Source organism: Pan paniscus, chromosome 17 (genome assembly GCF_029289425.2).
Source record: "Pan paniscus chromosome 17, NHGRI_mPanPan1-v2.0_pri, whole genome shotgun sequence".
NCBI classification, from domain to species: Eukaryota; Metazoa; Chordata; class Mammalia; order Primates; family Hominidae; genus Pan; species Pan paniscus.
This window is the reverse complement of record NC_073266.2, coordinates 67,391,182-67,411,374: the sequence shown is the minus strand read 5'-3', so window position 1 is coordinate 67,411,374 and position 20,193 is coordinate 67,391,182. Positions and strand designations below refer to the sequence as shown.

Genomic DNA, 20,193 nt, shown 5'->3' with positions numbered 1-20,193 from the left:
TTTGTATATTATGAGGTAGTGGTCCAGCTTCATTTTTTTCCATGTAGATATCCATTTGTCCCAGCACCTTTGATTATAAGACTATTCTTTTCCTCATTGAATTGTTTTGGCACAGTTGTCAAAAATCAATTGACTGTGAATGTGAAAGTTTGTTTTGTTTCATTGATCAGTATGTCTGTCTTTATGCCAGTATCATGCTGTCTGTATTACTTTATCTTCTAGTAAGTTTTAAATTTAGAAGTGTGATTATTCCAGCTTTGTTCATCTTCTTCAAGATCCTTTGGGTATTCTGGATCCCTAGATATTATATATGAATTTAAGGAACAGCTCATGAATTTCTGCAGAGAAGCCATGCAGGATCTTCATAAGGATTACATTGAATCTGTAGATGAATTTGAGGAGTGTTGCCATCTTAAAAAGTGTTTTGATCCATTATCTCAAGATGTCTTTCCATTTATTAAGATCTTTAATTTCTTTCAATAATGTTTTTTCATTATGAAAAAATGAATTTTATACTTCTCTTGTTAAATTTATTCCTAAATATTTTATGCCATTATAGTGGAATCGTTTTCTTAATTTATTTTTCAGATTGTTCATTGCAAATATGTAGAAATACAATTGAGTTTTGTATATTGAAATTGGACCCTGCAACCGGAACTCATTTATTCTAATAGTTTTTAAGTGAATTTCTTAGGATTTTCTGTATACAAGATTGTGTCATCTGCAGATAGCATTCATTCTGGATGCTTTTATCTTTCTTGCCTATTGCCCTGGCTAGAACCTTCAGTACAATGCTGAATAGAAGTGGCAAGAGCAGACACCCTTGTCTTCCTGATCTTAGGGGAAACGCATTCAGTCTTTCACCATAAAGTGTGGTATGAGCTATGGAATTTTTATCAGGTTGAGGATGTTCACTTCTATTTGTAGTTTGAGTGTTTTTATCATAACCACTTGCTAGTATTTAGTTGAGGATTTTTGAATCTATGTTCATAAGAGATACTGGGCTGTAGTTTGGTTTTTAGTGATTTCTTTGGTTTTGGTATCAGAGTAACACTGGCCTCATAGAATGGAATTGGGAAGTGTTCCTTCTTCTAATTTTTGGAAGAATTTGTAAAGAGTAGATACTGTTTAAATTTTTGGTAAGTGGTGGAGTGGTTTTAAAGTGTGTATTTCCATTTCATGCCCAGTAAGAGTAATGTAGAACCATCTACATATATTGATCAACTGCTCTATGCAGTGACTTCTGCTTGGTACTTCACATGCGTCATCTCATTCAATGATGAGAAACTCTGTGAAGTGGGTTTCCTCTTTCTTTTTTCTTTTTTTTTTTTTTTGAGATGAAGTCTTCATCCGTTGCCAGGCTGGAGTGCTGTGGCACGATCTCAGCTCACTGCAACCTCTGACTCCCTGGTTCAAGTGATTCACCTGCTTCGGCCTCCCAAGTAGCTGGGATTACAGGCACGCACCACCACGCCCAACTAATTTTTGTATTTTTAGTAGAGACGGGGCGTCAGCATGTTGGCCAGGATCATCTCGATCTCCTGACCTCGTTATCTGCCCACCTCAGTCTCTCAAAATGCTGGGATTGCAGGCGTGAGCCACCGTACCTGGCTGGGTTTCCATTTTATAGAGGGGGAAACAGGTTTATAGAGCCCAGGATCTGTGTGGCTGTGAAACTTGTTGTCTTTGCCATATACCACACTTAGGATGTGATCACAAGAGATTATTCTGTGGGGAATGGTGATGGATCAGCCAGCTGTGGGGGAAGGGAGATCTCAGGTCTGGAAGCCTGAATTTTGAGGAGCCACTGGCATGTGTTCCTCATTCTCTCCCTGCCTGTTTTTTGCAATGCTCAGCTATGTCCTCATCCATGTCACAAAGGCAGGGATGGGATTTTAGTAGGGAAAATTACTTGACAGCCTCCTGCAGAATGAATCTGTAGGGGATCCAAGCGCAAAGGTGAATCAATTGCAATTTAGCCCCCATGCTATAAAAGACCCTTTCCCATCCTCCTCTATACCAACTAATGATTTCAAATTCTCTTAGAACACAGCTGAATTGTTACTTTTTAAAAACCCATACAAATAGTTGCTCTAATAATAAATAGCAAAAACATTTTTTAAAAACTTTCTTCACACTTTTTTTTTTTTTTGAGACGGAGTCTCACTGTCTCCCAGGCTGGAGTACAGTGGCGCGATCTCGGCTCACTGCAAGCTCTTCCTCCTGGGTTCACGCCATTCTCCTGCCTCAGCCTCCCAAGTAGCTGGGACTACAGGCACCCACCACCACGCCTGGCTAATTTTTTGTATTTTTAGTAGAGATGGGGTTTCACCGTGTTAGCCAGGATGGTCTCGATCTCTTGACCTCATGATCTGCCTGCCTCGGCCTCCCAAAGTGCTGGGATTACAGGTGTGAGCCACTGCGCCTGGCCTCTTCACACTTTTAATTCTTACTCCTCTTTGAGTAGACTACAATTTTTGTTTAATTAGTATTTTTTCTTTTATACCTTTTTTTTCTGGTAATAGTCACCTTATTTTGGTTTTGTCAACATCATCAGAAGTCCAACACTAGATTAGACAGTTGAGTGTCAATAGCAAGTTATCTCTTTTCCAGAATTTGAACTGTGCTGGTCCAATAAGACAGGTAAAGCAAGTGGGTTGAAGACCAGAGATCATTTGTTCATTGTGAGCTTTTGGCCTTCCTAAGACCAGATTTGAGAGCCCAAAATTTAGCAAGACAGGCAAACAAATACAAAAACATGAAAGCTGACGTGGACCCAATCCCTGTTGGACTGAACAAAAGGGGATGAATGCGGGAATAAAGACAAGGACAAAAGAGTATATTTGGAAGAAGGGGTCAGGGGCTCCTTGCTTCCAGTAAACAAGGGCCCTGAGCTTTTAGCTCCCTTCGTATTTATTGAGTAAAAGAGATAGGGAGAAGGGTGTGGTTGTCAGTCAGCAACTTGACTCGGTGCAGGCTTGCACAACTGCATTCTCTGAACAGTAGTCTCCAGATGTGCCAGTAGATAACCTTAAGGAGCCTGGTGCCGGGGAGTGATTGCACTCAGCAAACCTTCTGGTGGCAGGTGCAGATGTGAGTTTGCCCACATCCTCCATTCATGATAAACAGTTTGCTATTGGATCATGTAGCCTCAGTGGAATGCTGACTTGGTCATGATCCACAGGCCTTCAGCTCTCTACAGAAAGCCTGTTATCTTTGCAAGTTCCTCAATAAGGCATGTGAGCTTGTGATAGACTTTTCATGATGTGTTTGTGGACATTAGATGACCATAAATAGTGCTGAGCTCATCTGTCTTGTTTTAATGGGATTTTTCTTTCAGTACACAATTTTTCCTTGAAAACAAAAGAAGCTTTAACCAAATCAATTTTCTTAAACAAAAAGAGCATTTACACATATCCAGTTAAAATTCAAATCCCACAAGAGGAGCCTCTTCTCTTCCCAGCATCATGAGACATTTTTCCCCTGTTGCTCTCTTCCAGAGAGTTGCAGACCTGGAGCAAGAAAATGCTCTCTTGAAAGATGAGAAAGAACAGCTCAACAACCAAATCCTGTGCCAGTCTAAAGGTAAGTACCAAAGCACTTGAGTTTTATTTGGGGTTTTAATCTCTTTTCCTCACTGACTTCTCCCAAAGACTCCTAGCAAGCGTGCAGTTAGACTAGAGGCTACAGTGGGGAAAGGATTTTAATAGAAGAAGATGAAGAATAATGACCTTTAAGATCCCACTAGGACATCTGGCCTCAAGAGTCTAAAGAGGTGAGACACGTATAATGGGCAACATAGTACATGAGACTTGGAGTCAGGGAGGCCCACACTTGAAGCATGATTCTGCCGTGTGCTTCTGTGTGGCCTTGAATAGGCTTTCAGTTTGTTCATCTACTACATGGACATAAAGGTCCAGACATCGGGGGGCTCATGGGAGGAATGAGGAAGAGGCTGCACGTGAAGTGCTTAGGAGGGTGCATGACACTCAGCGAGCGCTTAGGAGCTGTCGTCATCGCTGGGTTTCACATTTGTCTTTCGTGTCCATCCACGCGTCATGGTTTCTTCTACCCAGTGGGTCATCTGTTAATGTTTACTGAAGAAAGCGTCTTGAATCAGATCCCAGGTCAGCCTCTCTCAAGTGCCCACCAGCTCCTGGGCTGCCATCAGTCCCCATGTGCCACTCGGCTGTGGAGGAGCAGGGAGAGTCCACAGACCCCAGTTTCTGCTCCAACTCACTGTGATTTTGAGCAAATCCCCTTCTCCCATACTCAGGTTCCTCATTCATGTCACAAGAGGATGGAACCACATGACCTCACAGTCCCACCCAATATCACATCTTTTTGAAAATGTGAACTGTTTTCAAATGTCCTTTTAAAACACTTTTCTGTCCGTTAATGTGAATAAGTTTTGGCAGGGGAGTAGCCCATCCTTCTCTATTTGCCTTCCTTCCTTTTACCCCAGTCGCCTTTAATCTCCCTGCACTCCTAAGAACTGAAAGATCAGGACTAGGAAAGGAGTGTGGAATAAGCCTTCATTCTTCCAGGAATGCTGCCAGCAGTTGCTGTGACAGTTGGCAGAAGGCAGGCTGGGGCATCAACTGAGGGAATTCTCACCTATGCTGCCAACTTCTCTCTCCCCATTCCCTGAGAGCAGGGTCTTTCTCTCCCTCTCTGAAGACTAAGCCAGAGTAATGAGACTCACCTTTGCTCTGCAGTAGGTGAGGAGCGTAATAGATTCATCAAGAGCCTCTGATGAGCTCGTCATGGGCAGCCTCTTAACAAGAGATTAATCAGAAAGCATGAGTCAATACATGTGAGGGAGTCCATCCAGAAAAACTGCAGCTTAGCATGTTGCTTTCCAGATGAATTTGCCCAGAACTCTGTGAAGGAAAATCTCCTCATGAAGAAAGAACTGGAGGAGGAGCGATCCCGGTACCAGAACCTTGTGAAGGAATATTCACAGTTGGAGCAGAGATACGACAACCTTCGGGATGAAATGACCATCATAAAGGCAAGGGGGGTGCTTCTGCTGTGTCATGGCACAGGTCCCTGGCTCCTGTCCAGCTTCTGACCACGTGATCTCAGGCACTGCTTTCTGATATGTGATGTTCAGTCCATGTGTCATATGTGCAGCACTTGCCATTACTGCAGAGAGGCAAAAGTAGCTGGACTGGGTGATTCATTCCTACTGACAGCTCCTTTTCCAACTTTGGGGTCATGAAGATCTCAGTTATGAGTTTAAGGAACATTCTACCCAAGTGTGTTATCTTTCCTGTTTCGTCTTATGGGAACATTCCTGTGTTGAGACAGTAATGGGGTGTGGGAGTTCTCAGTTTCATTAGTGTGTGTGTGGCAGAGAGACCCACAAGGGCCTGATTGTGTCTCCTAATCTGATGAGATGCAGTATACATAGAGACAATTTTATGATATTTTAGGATCTGTCATTCTTTTTTACCCCATGTAAACATTTCCTCCAGAAATGAGTATTCAAACAAGATGGAGTAAGTTAATTGCATAGAAGCCAGGAAGAAAAGCTGAATAGGAACATCCAGAGAAGTCTAAAATTGTCCTACCAAGCTCAGTTTTCACACTGACAGCCAAATCAGATGCAGGAAAAAAAAAAGTATTTTTAAATGAACAGTATAAATGGTAAACTATTTTTAATATGCTACTATTTTCATAAAATTTGGGGAGTGCAGGTTGAAGGGAGGGGCCATTCTGGGCAGGTGTGGAACATTCCTTTCAAGAGAGAAGTGGGTAATGTGACTGCCTTTCTGCATTTCAAAAGCAAGACTGGGAGGGAAAGGTTTTTCCAGGACTTCTCGGAGAAATTGACCCAAGTGTTAGGAATTTGCATTTCATTAAGAGATGAAAAGTGGATGCCTACAGTAAGAACTGTAGGTGAAATGTTTCATAGGGCTAGCTCTATTTAGCCATCATTCCAAGAAGCAATGATACCTATTCTTGTTGACAAATTAGGCAGAAGGATAACTCTAGGGCCTGCCACCATGAGAGGTAAATTCTCATGAACATTAGTTCCTAATGAGCTATCACATTTTTCTTGTTGAACAGCAAACTCCAGGTCATAGGCGGAACCCATCAAACCAAAGTAGCTTAGAATCTGACTCCAATTACCCCTCCATCTCCACATCTGAGATCGGAGACACTGAGGATGCCCTCCAGCAGGTGGAGGTGAGTGATGCAGGCTCTTGGGTACTGTCCTCCTCCAGAGGGAGTGTGTGTTTTTTTCTGCGTGGAACTGTCCAAGAGAAATTTACTCTTCTGCTGATGGTGACCAGAGTGCCCAGGGGCTAATTCTCAAGAGCAGGATCACTTGGACTACAGTGGATTTAGAGACAGTTCTCTGGAGTTAACACTTACCGTGTAAAGCAATACATTATTGTTCACCTTACGCCCTATCCAGAAAGGAAAGAAGAAGGTGGATCTCTGATTCCTCTTGAAAAACCAAGAAACTGATGCAGAGAGGTGAAATAGGTGGTTTAAGAAGGAACAGCTAAGTCATTAAAATAGATACAACTTATCCCCACTTAATATCATAGTGCATATAGTAATATCAATAAATAAACAAGAAAATTGCCCCCTCGCTTAGAAGCTGGATAAAACTCAGAACAACAAAAAATATTTGGAATGAAAGTATGCTGGGTGACTGTATCTTTGTTGGTAATAGCCTCTTAGTCAGTCACTAAATATACCACACAGTGGACTGTGTGGTCTGTGTATAATTTTGTCAAAGGTACAAAAGATACAATTTTTCCTCTGGCATTTGAAAAGAAAATCACAGGCACATGTGCACGTGTGCGTATGCACACACACATACACACACACACACACAACCTTGTAAAGTATGTGGAAATAACATGGAGGAGAGACAGAATAAAAACAAATGGGTTTGGAGCAGTTCTTTGTGCAGGATCTGCTGGTCAGTGCTAGAGAAACAGTGGTGACTGATCCAGAGAAGTCCTTGCCCTCATCTGACAGAGAGCTAGTCAGTGAGCAGTTAGGGAAGAAACATGTGATATGATTGCAGGTCCTGCTAAGTGCTATAAAGAAAAATAAGAGACCATCAGCAATAGAGAATGCTGGAGCAGAGGGCGGAGGGAGAGAAGGAGGTCCCCAGGACTGAAGGTCTCCTCTCTGTTGTGCGGTTCTGCATGGCTTGCTGCCTGCCAGACGCACTTAGTAAGCTTTGCATAACTGCTGGCTTGAGATGCTTGGCTTTGCATTGCGGTCTTTTAAGTCTAGGCCCCTGGAGGTTTCAGTCAGCCTCAACTCCAGGCTTATCACCCTGGTGTTTGTATGTGTGACTATCTACATGTAGACATAAGCATTGTCATCACTGGTTTTATGTTCTTTAAGGAAGCCAAGACTGGTCCAGTGCTGGTTAAACATGAAGCCTTGGTGGAACCAGTGCTTATTAAATCCTGGTGGAACCAAATTATATTGTCTCACATGTACATACATGTGCTTAAAAATCCACATGGATGTGCTCATACACATTACCCATTCACAGGCAGATACACATGTTTGTACACCCCTATCCCCACGCATTGGAGTCCTGGAGGGCAAACTCAGGCATGAATCCAAAAGGAACAAAATCTGGGAAATAGATGCTTTAAGATCTGTTGGATAAATAGGTTCCGGGGCAGAGCAAGCATTGATTCCATTTCAAGATGCAATCAAGTGATGGCTGACAGCACATTGCAGTGATTGGTAACCACATTGATTCTTCATCAGGAAGTGCTATGTCCCAAGTTCTATAGTTTCTCTGGTGTGAGACCATTTTCCAGAAGTGAGCTCTTTTAACTTCCAAATAAAGTGCCTGTGTTTTTATCCATTTGTTCTTGGAATATATGGTTGGTCATTTTAAGTGGCTCACACGGGAGGAATATAAATGGCTGAGACTCAGATGTTATCTGGACATAAAATGAGCCTGGAGCACCAACTGTGATATGAGAAATGTTAGTTGGTTGTCATTGGCTTTGTATTTGAGATGCAAATTGATGTTTGGGAGGAGAGAGGAGACAGATGGCCGATAGAGAGGGAGACAGTGAAATGCTGTGTGTTCCCTAAGGCATGTATTTAGGAAAACCTTTTTTCTGTGCCTGTCTTCCTTTGAAGGAAATTGGCCTGGAGAAGGCAGCCATGGACATGACGGTCTTCCTGAAGCTGCAGAAGAGAGTACGGGAGCTGGAGCAGGAGAGGAAAAAGCTGCAAGTGCAGCTGGAGAAGAGAGAACAGCAGGACAGCAAGAAAGTCCAGGTACGTGAAGGGGCTGCAGTGCTCTTATGGTGCTTGGATGAGAGAACAATCTAGCTCATGTGTCCAGGGCTCATGTGGCATGTGTGACCACATGGGATTGTGCTCCTGCTAAGTCTCAGAGGGCTCCTACTTAGTGCATTGGAGTCATGCTGAGTCTTCTCTGAGTGCCCCTACACCGCCCAGCTGAACAGGAGTAAGCTCCCTCATGCCCCGGGTTTCCATTGGTGAAGCTAGGGGGAAGTCTGTGGCATCATCACCTACTTGCAAAGAGGGGAGCTCCCTGCCAGGAGGACCAGGGTGTGTAATAAGAGTGTAAATACAGCAGAAGTCAAATGTTCACAGAGATGACCTATCACCCTTTCATACCTGGGATCTTGCATGGGCTTGGGTTCAGCCTTTTTGGGTCAGAGGCAGACCGAGTGTGTGTCACTCACTTTCCTCTCTCATGGCTGCACCCTTGCCTCAGTCCAGATTATCAGCAGCCTCTTGGGTCTAGAAAGGATATTGTTTGAAATCTTAGTAGCCCCAAAAGTAATCATTCCATCTCAAGGAACTACTGGGCACCCATGCTGCATTCAGAACTATGCCAGTGCCAGGCACGTAGTAGGTACACAAAATGTTCATTAAAGGACAGCAGATAACAATATAAGAGAAATTCCCAGCCATTGAAGAATTTAAATGTTATGAGGAATTTAGATGTTACGTCTGGGAGAACCGGACATAACACAGGTGAAAAGTAAAAAATAACATTGGTAGCACTTAAATAAATGCAAGTTGAGTGCAAACAGGTTGGTGCCATAGGAGTAGAGAATCCATTTACTATAGCAGTGCTAAGGAGGAAAGAACCATTTATTTCTTTGGAGATAGAAGGACCACTTCTAAAGGGTACAAGGCCAATTCTGCCATGGGTTATATCATCAGCTGACCTCATAGTGGGTTTGAAAAAGGCCTTTGGTATGTTCTCAGGCCTGAATTATTAATTGTGGAGTTTGACACCTACCCCATGTTCTCAATCCCTAACCTTTCCCTCACTTCTGTGTCCAGTCATTTTTTGCAACACCTGTATTCCCTTTGCAATCAATTGTGATACAGATTCTGATCTATATTGCTGGCAAATTCTTGGTTTTTTTCCCCCTGTGCAGTAAGTGGGGAGGTAAATCTTGCCGATGGGTTTAAATCTCGCAGGTGGACTTGATTCAGAATGGAAAGTGAAAAGATTAGGTTTCTAAATGACTCATTGAATTAGAAGGAAAGCTGCCCTGACAGGCAAGTGCAAATCAAATCTATGAAAAGCTACACAGATGACATCAGACGGTGCCTGATGTACAAGTTCTTGGCCTATCCAGCTGTACCTAAAGATTCATTCTCCGGGCTCCCCATTGCAGACATGCCAACTAATTTTGGAATCTTGGCTTTAGAACTTCTCTGGATACCAAATAAAAAAGGGTATCTTTTTCCTCCAAAATAACCACTGAACAATAGTTAGAACTCTAGGCTTGGGCTATAGCTCTGTCATACATATTAAGGATCCCTCTTTAGGGAGAATGGCCTTGTTTCTGACAGTTTAAGGAAGGAAAGGCAGGAGTGGGTTGGGAGAGGGTATGGGATCCCTCTACAGCACCCTGAAATGGAGCTTTTGGAGGTCAAGTTCTTGGATTCGCTGTTGGTCCAAAGAGGGATCCTGAACTACCTGGGTCTTCATTCTGGAGAGAGATGGCTCAGGTCTCAGCTGCAGAGAGAGGCCATGCACTGAGTGAGGAATGCCAGGGAAGCCCGTGGGATGTACCATCAGTATGGGAGTGACTGAGGCGCTGTGAGGGTGGGGCCTCTATGACAGTCTACAGTCAGTGCATTTGACCTCCCACCCAGCCACCTCCCTTTCTCAAGCCTGGCAAAGTCACCTTGGCCAATAGGGTGATTCCTATGGGCTTCCCACTTACAAACGTGACTGCCAGCCCATCTTAATAGAGCCCCTTGAGTCTGAGTAGGTGATCTCCATTTTCTGAGAATGTAATGTACTCAATATCATCCACGGACACATGGCAAATCCATGCTACGTAGAACACAAGTACAGAACTCTCACCGGAGCAGCAGGTTGAATGCAGACCCTGGACAGCCACAGCCTCCTGTACCACTGGTGGTGGTGGAGGCAAAACAGACACTGGTACCTTGGAGGGGTTTTAACCCCAGGTTGCAGGGCTGGAAACAGTGCAGTAACTGTAGGCATCCTTCAACTGGGAGGAGTACAGGAGATGCTCAGATCCTGTTCCTGTCTCCAAGCCTGAGGCACGCTAGTGCATCCACAGCGGGAGGACTTAACACTGCTAGCTAGCACGTAGGTAATCTCATTAAGTGATCTGTCCATTTTTACCTCCAAAAATCCATCTTATTCAGGGACTAACACCCACTACTTGAAATTACTCCAAGTAGTTAACCATTTTTGGAGCTGTTTCTACCCCTTCTCATTGGCAATTTAAGTCTAATAGCAGCTAAATAACTGAAGAATTATTTGCTCGGCTGAATCCTAGTGAGTTGTTATTCCAGAAATTGCCATAGACAAGCATTAGCTTTGGAGTTCTGATGTCAGACAGCATTACAGAGTGTTGTGGGCCATCTCTACTACCTGCGGTAGTGTCATGGAGGAAGCAGCTCTCTGCAAGGTGCTTAGAGTTTAGTTGGGAAACAACACACTGGGGAGCTTTCCTCCCTCATACATTGGAACATAACTTGTTAGCCTTGTTACTAGAGACATAATTTTACAGTGTGTGTTAGCTTCCTAGGGCTGCTGAAACAAAACACCACAAACTGGATGACAAAACAACAAAAATTCATTCTCTCAGAGTTCTGGAGGCCAGAAGTCAGAAATCAAGGTGTTGACAGCCCGTGTTCTCTTGAAGGCTTTAAGGGAGAATTTGCTTCATGCCTTTCTCTCAACTTCCCATGTTTCTGGCCATCCTGGTGTTCCCTGCCTGGCAGCTGCATGGCTTCAGCCTCTGCCTCCATCTTCACATGGTCATCTTCCCTGTGTCGTCTTCCGACTGGATTAGTGTCCACCCAAATGACCCCAGCTTAACTTGATTACATCTGCAAAGACCCTATTTGCAAATAAGGTCACATTCACAGTTTCTAGGGGTGAGGACTTCAGAATATCTTTTGGGGGGCAAAATTCAAGCCATAACACAGTGCTATACATATTCAACCTATAAGTGCCTGTGGGGACCATGTGAGTGAAAGTGGGGGTGGGGACAGGAGGGAGGTGTTGATGGAACACTTCATGGTAGGCTGGAGTGTTGAGCTGCACTTTGAAGGTGGGAAGGAAGTGGACTTGTGGAGGGTAGGGGTGTTGGGTATTCACGCACAGGCAGGATGAGCAAGTTTGACCACAGTTGGAAACACCTCTGTGGAATATCTTGCTCGAGGTCTGCACTTATCTTTGTGTCTCTATCCATGCAGGCGGAACCACCACAGACTGACATAGATTTGGACCCGGATGCAGATCTGGCCTACAATAGTCTGAAGGTAAGATTCTTGGGGGACAGGCTTCCTGGAACGCTCCCCCGGCAGAGGGCAGATGACAAATCTGGGCATCAGGAAATCAGGCCCTGAGCCCCAGTCTGCTAACAAGGAGAGCAGTAAGCAGGTAGCTTCCCTTTTCCATGCTGTAGTTTCTTAACCTTTGGAATGAAGAAAAATTTGTATCTACTATAGGAATGATAATAAATACATAACCTACCCAATATAATTTCAGTTAAAATATGGCCACTAAAAATCACTTAGGAAAAAAGTCAAGGCTTGGATGGGCAGACATAGGGCAGAGGGATCTGCCAGTGTGTCCTCTGCTGGCATGCAGGGAGACAGGGCGGTAGAACAGTGGGAGGTGAGTGGGTCCCATGGCAGGGAGGAATGCACAGAAAAGGGGCTTCAGAACAGGCCCACCCCATTCTCATCCTCAAAGACATGGTAATGTGGGAATTTAGCCTATCTGCCAGTCACTTACAGGACTACAGATAACTCTGGCTGGTTGGTCTTAAGGTAGTGAGTTATTTCAGTGGACTGTTCACAGTCTGTTACAGATCGAACTCCTTGTTCTATTCCTTCCCCTGTCTTACTGCTGCACTTGACTTGTCAAAAAATAAATAACTTGTCAAAAAATAAATAACTCTGGTAACAGCTACATTGCCCAGGAGAACAGTCTTGAATCATTCCCGTGGCTTATTTCTAATTTTTTAAAGTGTGGTAAAATACACAAAAAATTTACCATCATAATTAACCCTTTTTAAGTGTATAGTTCAATGGTATTAAATACGCTCATAATGTTATGCTAGCATCTCACCAGCACTTATCTCCATAACTCTTTTCATCTTTTAAAACTGAAGCTCGTACCCATTAACAACTTCCCAGTTCCTCCTCCCCCAACCTCTGGCAACCAGAATTGTACTTTCTGTCTCTCTGCATTAGACAATTCTAGGTTCCTCACATAAGTAGAATTGTATAGTATTTGTCTTTTGTAATTGGCTTATTTCACTTAACATTTGTGTCCTGATGGTTGATCTCTATTGTAGTATGTGTCCATCTTTTTTTAAGACTGTGTCCCATTGTGTGTATAGGGATCACACTTTGCTTATCCATTTGTTAGACATCTAGGTTGCTTCTCTGTTTTGGCTATTGTGAATAATGCTGTACTGAACATGGATATACAAGTATCTCTTTGAGACCCTCCTTTCAGTTCTTTTAGGTATATACCCCGAAGTGGAGTTGCTGGATCATGTGGCCATCCTATTATTAATTTTTGGAGGAACTGCTGTACTGTTTTCCATAGCAGCTGCACCATTTCACATTCCCACCAGCAGTGCACAAGGGTTCCAGTTTCTCCACATCCTTGCCAACACTTAGTATTTTCTTTTCTTTTATTTATTTATTTATTTTTTTTGATAGTAGCTATTCTGATAGGTGTAAGGTGATATCTCATTGTAGTTTTGACTTGCATTTTCCTGATAGTAATACTGAGCATCTTCTCATGTGTTGATTGGCCATTTCTATGTAGTCTTTGAAGAATGTCTTTTCAGTCTTCTGACCATTTCTGAATTATGCTGTTTGGGGTTTTGTGTTGAGTTTTAGGAGTTCTCTACATATTCTAGATATTAATCCCTTATCAGATACATGATTGGCAAATAGTTTCTCCCATTCTGTGGGTCATCTTTTTACTCTGATAGTGTCTTTTGATGTACAAAATGTTTAAATTTTCATGAAGTCCAATGTGTCTATATTGTTGCCTGTGCCTTTTGTGTCATGTTTAAGAAATCATCAAATCTGATGTCATAAGGCTTTTGCCCTAATGTTTTCTTCTGAGAGTTTTACAATTTTAGGTCTTACATTTAGGCCTTTGATCCACTTTGAGTTAATCTTTGTTGAAGATGTGAGGTAAGGGCCCAACTTAATTCTTTAGCTGTGGATGTCTGGTTTCCCAGCACCATTTGACTTTTTAAACAACCAGGGCCACACAGATGGCATAGGAGGGTGTGTCATAGAGATCTCCTTCTGGAGTTATTGATTAGACTTACTTTCCTCATGTGATATTCTAAAGATTCAAAACCCTCCAAGGAGCCTGGGAGTCTTTCAGTGGGATAAATGCCTGCAGCAAGGGGACTTCTGCATGCTAGCCTTCACCCGCCTTTCCCAAGGGAGGCTAGTGCCTGGGGATGAAAATGAGCATGTGAACTATTATAGGTAGCACTTTCAGGGCATCAATCCCACCCATCCTTTTAGAACTAATGAGAGGGGCCCAGTAGCTCCCCAGGAGTAGATGTGGGACTGATGGCATCAGCATCACTGAGCTTGCTGGAAATGTAGATTCTCAGGTACCCTACCCCCCAGACCTGCTGAATCAGAAGCTTGGGATAGGGCCCAGCCATCTGTGTTTTAACAAGCCCTGCAAGGGATTCTGTTGCCCACTCAAGTCTGAGAACCACTGTACTACCCTACCCATGAAACTGCCTCCTGGACTCCTGCATTAAAATCAGCGCAAAAACTCCTCCTCCCGTTTAGCTGTCCTTGAGGAAGATGCCCCTTCTTGATTTTACAGGCCTCATCTCCACTGCCAAGCATGGGGCCTGGCACAGAGAGGGCACAATAAATATTTGTCTTAAACTGCCATAAGTCTAAGTAGCTGCTCCACTCTGCTGCTGTTGACTTAGGCCAGGATTCTGAGGGTGTGAGACCTGGTTTTCCCAGCATTGTCTCTGATGAAATGATTTTACTTGTGGGCCTTGTCACAGAGGCTGGTCCCGGGGACCCCTGGGGTTAAAATTACCCATGTAAGGAAGCACTCATGTTGAAGAGGCTGGCTTGGGTGCTTCTCAACCAGGGCCAGCCCAGACGTTCAGGGGACTTTATTACCACTTACTAGTATTTTTTATAATAATGGAAATTGGGCTTTTAGGCAGAACACGGTCAGCTTATATTTAGTGAGCTCCCGCTGTGCACATCCCTCCTGAATGCTCTGAAGTGTGCAAAGGGATGGGAAGTGTACTGTGCCCTCCAAAATTATAGACTGTACCTGAGCAGGTAAGTCAAAGCACTAAGATGATGAGTCGATACACCTGGCCACTCAGCTGCCTCTTGCAACCTGATCCTTATCCAGTTGGATTTGAAAAAGCTGCCCACAGGTACATGCACAAGATGAGGCTACTCTAGGAAGACCCCTTGACAAGTAGTGATTTTTTGCTTAAACCCTTTTACCAGAATTTTAGAAATTTCTGCTGATCCTTCTGGAATGCAAAAAGTAACTGCAGCTCTCGGCAGAAGCACATTGACTACGTACCCTGCACAAGGCTTAGGTGCCCCCATTTGGGATAAGGTCATGTAGAAGGGTTCTCAGGGCCAGTCACTCCTGCAGAGCATTGTCTCCGGAGGCTGAGTAGGGTGGATGGAAGATGGGTCTCCCTGCAGTGACTGTTAGCCCCGGCCAGTGTGCAAAAGCAGAGGAGAATGAGTGGTAGGGATGGTGAGAGCAGGAAGGGTGGCTCTAGGGGAAGCTCACCATTCCCTGGTGCCTGAAACAGGCCTGGTAGCCAAAAGGAGCCATGACTGTGCTGACCTGGAAGCTGGCTGGGCAGACAGACCCTGCTTACGGCCAGCAGCAGTGTTGGTTTTTCTTTATCGACCTGCTATCAGCCAGAGCTGGATTCAAATCAGGAGATGGTACCCACTGACTCAGAGTTTGTGCAAGAATGATAGAGAACTAAGAGTCCAGCCTGGCACTTAAACACTTTTCACCTCAACTGACTATCCAGCCATTGGCTTATCCAATGTTGAATGTGCATCAGAAAAGACTCAGTTGAGAAGATCCTTCAAGTGTTTTTTTTTTCTCCTTAATGTGTCCTTTTTATAGACATTTTTCATTTTATTTGTAAATTTATTAAAGTAATTCTGTTCATCTTAGAAAAATTTTAAAATACAAGAAAATCTAGAGAATTTTTAAAAAATCCATATTCCTGCCACTTAAAGGCAGTCTCTGATATTATTTGGATATTTATTTCTAATGCTTTTTATATGCATATTTATATAGTTGTTATATATATAATTTTTTATTCTGCTTTTTTTCTCACTATAATGAGCATTTTTCTACATGTCTTTGTAAACATGATTTCCATGGTTGATTAAAATTTTATGACATGATTATCACAATTATCCATTCTCTAATTGATGAATATATTCTCATGTTTTACTTTTATAAATAATCCTGTGATGAAACTAGGCTTTTTTTGAGAGAGAACTGGACTGTCCATTTTATTAAAATTCCTCATAATTTTAAAACAAACTGTATCCATTACTGTTTACTGTGGCTAGATTTGTGAGAGCCATTTTCACAACTTTAGCTTGTTTTATGGAACACGGATCAGTTTTACTGGTTTAAAATCTTACAGAGTTATAGAATGGTTGTATAGTGTTGACTATATATAGAATTTCAATGAACCCTTATTCAAAATTGTGCTGCCTCCAGTGGTAACGCTCATCCCGTGTGAAATATCTACTTTGTAGTGGTCATCCTCATAGGGTGCTTTCCAGGGATGGGCTGACGTTTAAGAAATAGACACCCAAACTCTCTACAGAAAGGTTTCCTGCCCAGTCCAATGTCCAGCTAACCTAGGGCTACCCAGGGACAGGAAATCAGAAGCATGCGGTGTGCAGGGCCCAGCCTCAGCACACTCTCCTGGGGCGGTTTCACCCCCACCCACCCACACATCCTCCCAATACTTCAGTCCTCACCAACATACTGATCCATCTCTAGCCCACAATTCCAACTGCTCACTGCGCCGTGGGGACTACAGCTGCACACATCTGAACCCTGAAACCCCATCCTGTCTCAATAGATGACATACGTCACCCAAGCATCTAGACTTTCTTCCCACTCACTTCCCACATCCAAGCAGTCTCCAGGTCTTGACAGTTCCACCTCCTAAATCTCTGTATCTCATTCACATCTCCCTCTGCTCCCTCCCATGGGCCATGCCACGTTGTACTCCAGCCAGGTGGCCCATCTCCCCATGCAAACCAGGGAAACCCTTCTGAAGCTCTGCGATGACCAGCTCACTGCTTTTTCCTGGATCCAGCTCCCTTCCCTGGATTTTGGAATCTCTTGACCCCCACCCCCTCTGCTCTGTCTTCTGCATGACAGCATTTCCCTGGCAAGTCCTGCTTGTTCTTCTCTGAGGCCTTTGTACCTGGAGGCCTCTTGTCTGCCTTTTTCACATAGCTAGCTGCTCCTGTCCTTTAGCTGTCAGACCTGTTCCCTCCCCTTACCCTCTGGCCCTACCCCTCTGAGTCAGTGGATGGCATTCTTCTGTGTTCCCCAGTCACTCTGGATTCACTCATGTCATAGTGTGTTCCAGGCTGCAGTGCCATGATCTGTACTTTAGTGTAATTGATAGGTTCTAAGCAGGTGTTGTGCCTGCAGCACCTAGCACAGTGCCTGGCCTGAAGAAGGCAGATGATGAAGATTGGTGGGAGGCAGGGCCGGGGAATGGGACTCCCTTATTCTCCAACTGGAATGGCATAGCCTTTGGGTGCATCAAAAATATGTCTTTCACACAAATTCGTCTGTTTCCATTTATATGAGGTACCTAGAAGGTTCAAACTCAGAGACAGAAAGTAGAATGATGGTTGCAGCAGATGAGGAGCGGGGATGGGGAGTTAGTGTTTCATGGGGACAGAGTTTCAGCTGGAAAAGGTGAAAAAGTTCTGGAGATGGATGGTGGGGATGGTTGCACAACATAAATGGACTTAATGTCACTGAACTGTGCACGTAAAAATAGGTAAGATGGGGTCGGGCGTGGTGGCTCATGCCTGTAATCCCAGCACTTTGGGAGGCCGAGGTGGGTGGATCACGAGGTCAGGAGATCGAGACCATCCTGACTAACGTGGTGAAACCCCATCTCTACTAGAAATTAAAAAAAAAAAAAAAATTAGCCAGGCATGGTGGTGGGCGCCTGTAGTCCCAGCTACTCGGGAGGCTGAAGCAGGAGAATGGCGTGAACCTGGGAGGCGGAGCTTGCAGTGAGCCGAGATCACGCCAGTGCACTCCAGCCTGGGCGACAGAGCGAAACTACATCTCAAAAAATAAAAATAAAAATAGGTTAGATGGCTAATTTTGTGTTTTATATTTTTTACCACAATAAAGCATGCATATTCTTTTGGCACTGTTGACCAGAAAGGATGATGAGGGAATGGTAGTGAACCTGTGGGGGAGGAGAGGGGAGTGGAGAGGAGAGGTTATGTGTGGGGGACCAGTGGGGTATGGTTAGGGGAGATGGTGTCCAGGAATGGTTAGAGAATGGGATAAATAGAAATGTCACAGATGTGCCCTGGGTAGAAATCCTTGAAAAACAGCCAGAGCTTTCAACCAACCTGGCTCTGTCTTGAGGCACAATCTCACAGCTGAGTAGGGCCTGGCGTGGCTGTCAGCACAGGCACCCAGCCAACAGCTGTCACCGAGCTCAGTTCTGGCCTGTCACAGCTGGAGGAAACCTTAGCCACCAGCTGTTCTCACTCCCTTAAGCCACACCTGAGGAGGCTAAGGTTCCAGGATTGTGCAGTGTGCACCTTGAGCCAGGAGGGGACCCAGGGCTGCCTCCACACCCAGTGCTCCTCTAGCATGTGACGCTGGCTCTCCTGAGGATGGCCTTGGCTGCCAGAAGATCACCCAGGCACTGAGGGGATCCTTAACTCCTGAACTTAGTAAATAGACTCACCATAGGCTTGGTGACTCATCAATGATCATTATTAATCACCTTATTTTGGGGCCCTCATCATGTCTGCAGAGTTACTATCTCTATGCATGGTTCTAAATCTTCTGGAAATCACCACATATATGGTGGAGTCACAGGGGCGCCCTGGACCAGGAGTCAGGAGCCCTGGCCCTCTGTCCTGGGTCAGTCTCTAAACTTGCTGTGAGCCTTCCCCTCCCTGGGCTCAGCTTCCTCACTCAGCAAATCAAGAGATTCATTCTCCCCAGCGGTCTCCTGGTTCCATCATGCTATGGCTCTGTAACAAACATGCAACCAATGCACACTCATCCACATCTTTGGGTTTCCTTTGGGAAATTTTGAATCTCATGTATCCCAGGGTCCTGCCGGCAGTTTGTGTGTGATCATCAGACTTCATCTCAAACACAAAGTTAAATGTACTATCCAGAAAATATGAAGTATGTTCCAAAGTTGAGTTCCTATAGCACATTCAATTCTGTATGTAGGTATTTTCCCTCTACTGACAGTGACAGTTGGTGGCTTTCTATATGACCAAAACAACAAAACTGTGTCCCTGGTATATCTTCCAAGTCTAATTAGTCCGGGACAAAAATGATGCTTCCTGAAAAATAGGGAACAAGGGGTTCTCTGGGCAAATAAATTTAGGAAATCCTGCATTCTTATATCTTTTCTTGGAAAGTCACAAAGCGTGTGAACATATTTAGATTGTAGGAATTCTTATGTTTACTATATGTCATTTAAAATTGTGAGCCCAGCATTTCCACAAGGAGGAGTTTCACAGCCAGACATGTTTAGCAACACTAACACTGTTGAATCACTTCGGAGACTGCCGCTCTGGAGGCATTGTGCAGGTGCTTCACACTTGTGACTTGAAGTCATAAGTTCACATCCAGGCCCCAGCTTTGACTGCTTGCTGATGGCAGTCAGAACTTTCCATGTGTTTCAACGTTTAAAGAGCGAAGTTTCCCAGTGGACAAAAGAAGGGGAGGAGGGGAGGCCCACACAGGGAGAGGGCCCTAGGGCAGGGAGTAATGGCAGCGGCCCTTGGGCTGTCTTCCAGAGGCAAGAGCTGGAGTCAGAGAACAAAAAGCTGAAGAATGACCTGAATGAGCTGAGGAAAGCCGTGGCCGACCAAGCCACGCAGAATAACTCCAGCCACGGCTCCCCAGATAGCTACAGCCTCCTGCTGAACCAGCTCAAGCTGGCCCACGAGGAGCTCGAGGTGCGCAAGGAGGAGGTGCTCATCCTCAGGACCCAGATCGTGAGCGCCGACCAGCGGCGACTCGCCGGCAGGAACGCGGTAACAAGATGGCGGCCCGCGGTGGGGCTGCTGAGGGGTGACCCTAGGTGGTAGATTAGTGTTTTTTTAATGTATCTTTACCCACGAGGGTCTAAAACCTGAAAGAGCAGAGTCTCTCGCTGTGGGGTCTCCTCTAAAAAGGCAGAGCAAAAGACTTGCTGCCCTGTCAGCATGACCTTCCCTGGGGGATGCAGCTACAAGCTTCTAGACTCTTCTGAAGTTAATATGAAGATGTTTAATAGGTAACCTCAGGGTGGCCTTTTCACCTTATACCCCTTGCTGTTTGCTTTCTGAAGTGGAGAGAGTCATTGGTCCTTCTCAGTCCCCCAGGGTGGCAAGTCCTAT

General features: G+C 44.5%; 1 protein-coding gene across 3 annotated transcripts in view; it reads left to right on the top strand.

Moving 5' to 3' along the window:
• MYO5B (myosin VB) overlaps positions 1-20,193 on the top strand; it is a 369,650-nt gene that overhangs the window by 311,924 nt on the left and 37,533 nt on the right. For all 3 annotated transcript variants that reach the window (XM_034943673.3, XM_034943674.2, XM_055102690.1), the window contains exons 23-28: positions 3,501-3,585; positions 4,866-5,014; positions 6,076-6,195; positions 8,143-8,283; positions 11,737-11,802; positions 19,609-19,848. In XM_034943673.3, the coding sequence (XP_034799564.1) occupies positions 3,501-3,585; positions 4,866-5,014; positions 6,076-6,195; positions 8,143-8,283; positions 11,737-11,802; positions 19,609-19,848 (801 nt within the window). The remainder of the gene's footprint in view (positions 1-3,500; positions 3,586-4,865; positions 5,015-6,075; positions 6,196-8,142; positions 8,284-11,736; positions 11,803-19,608; positions 19,849-20,193) is intronic.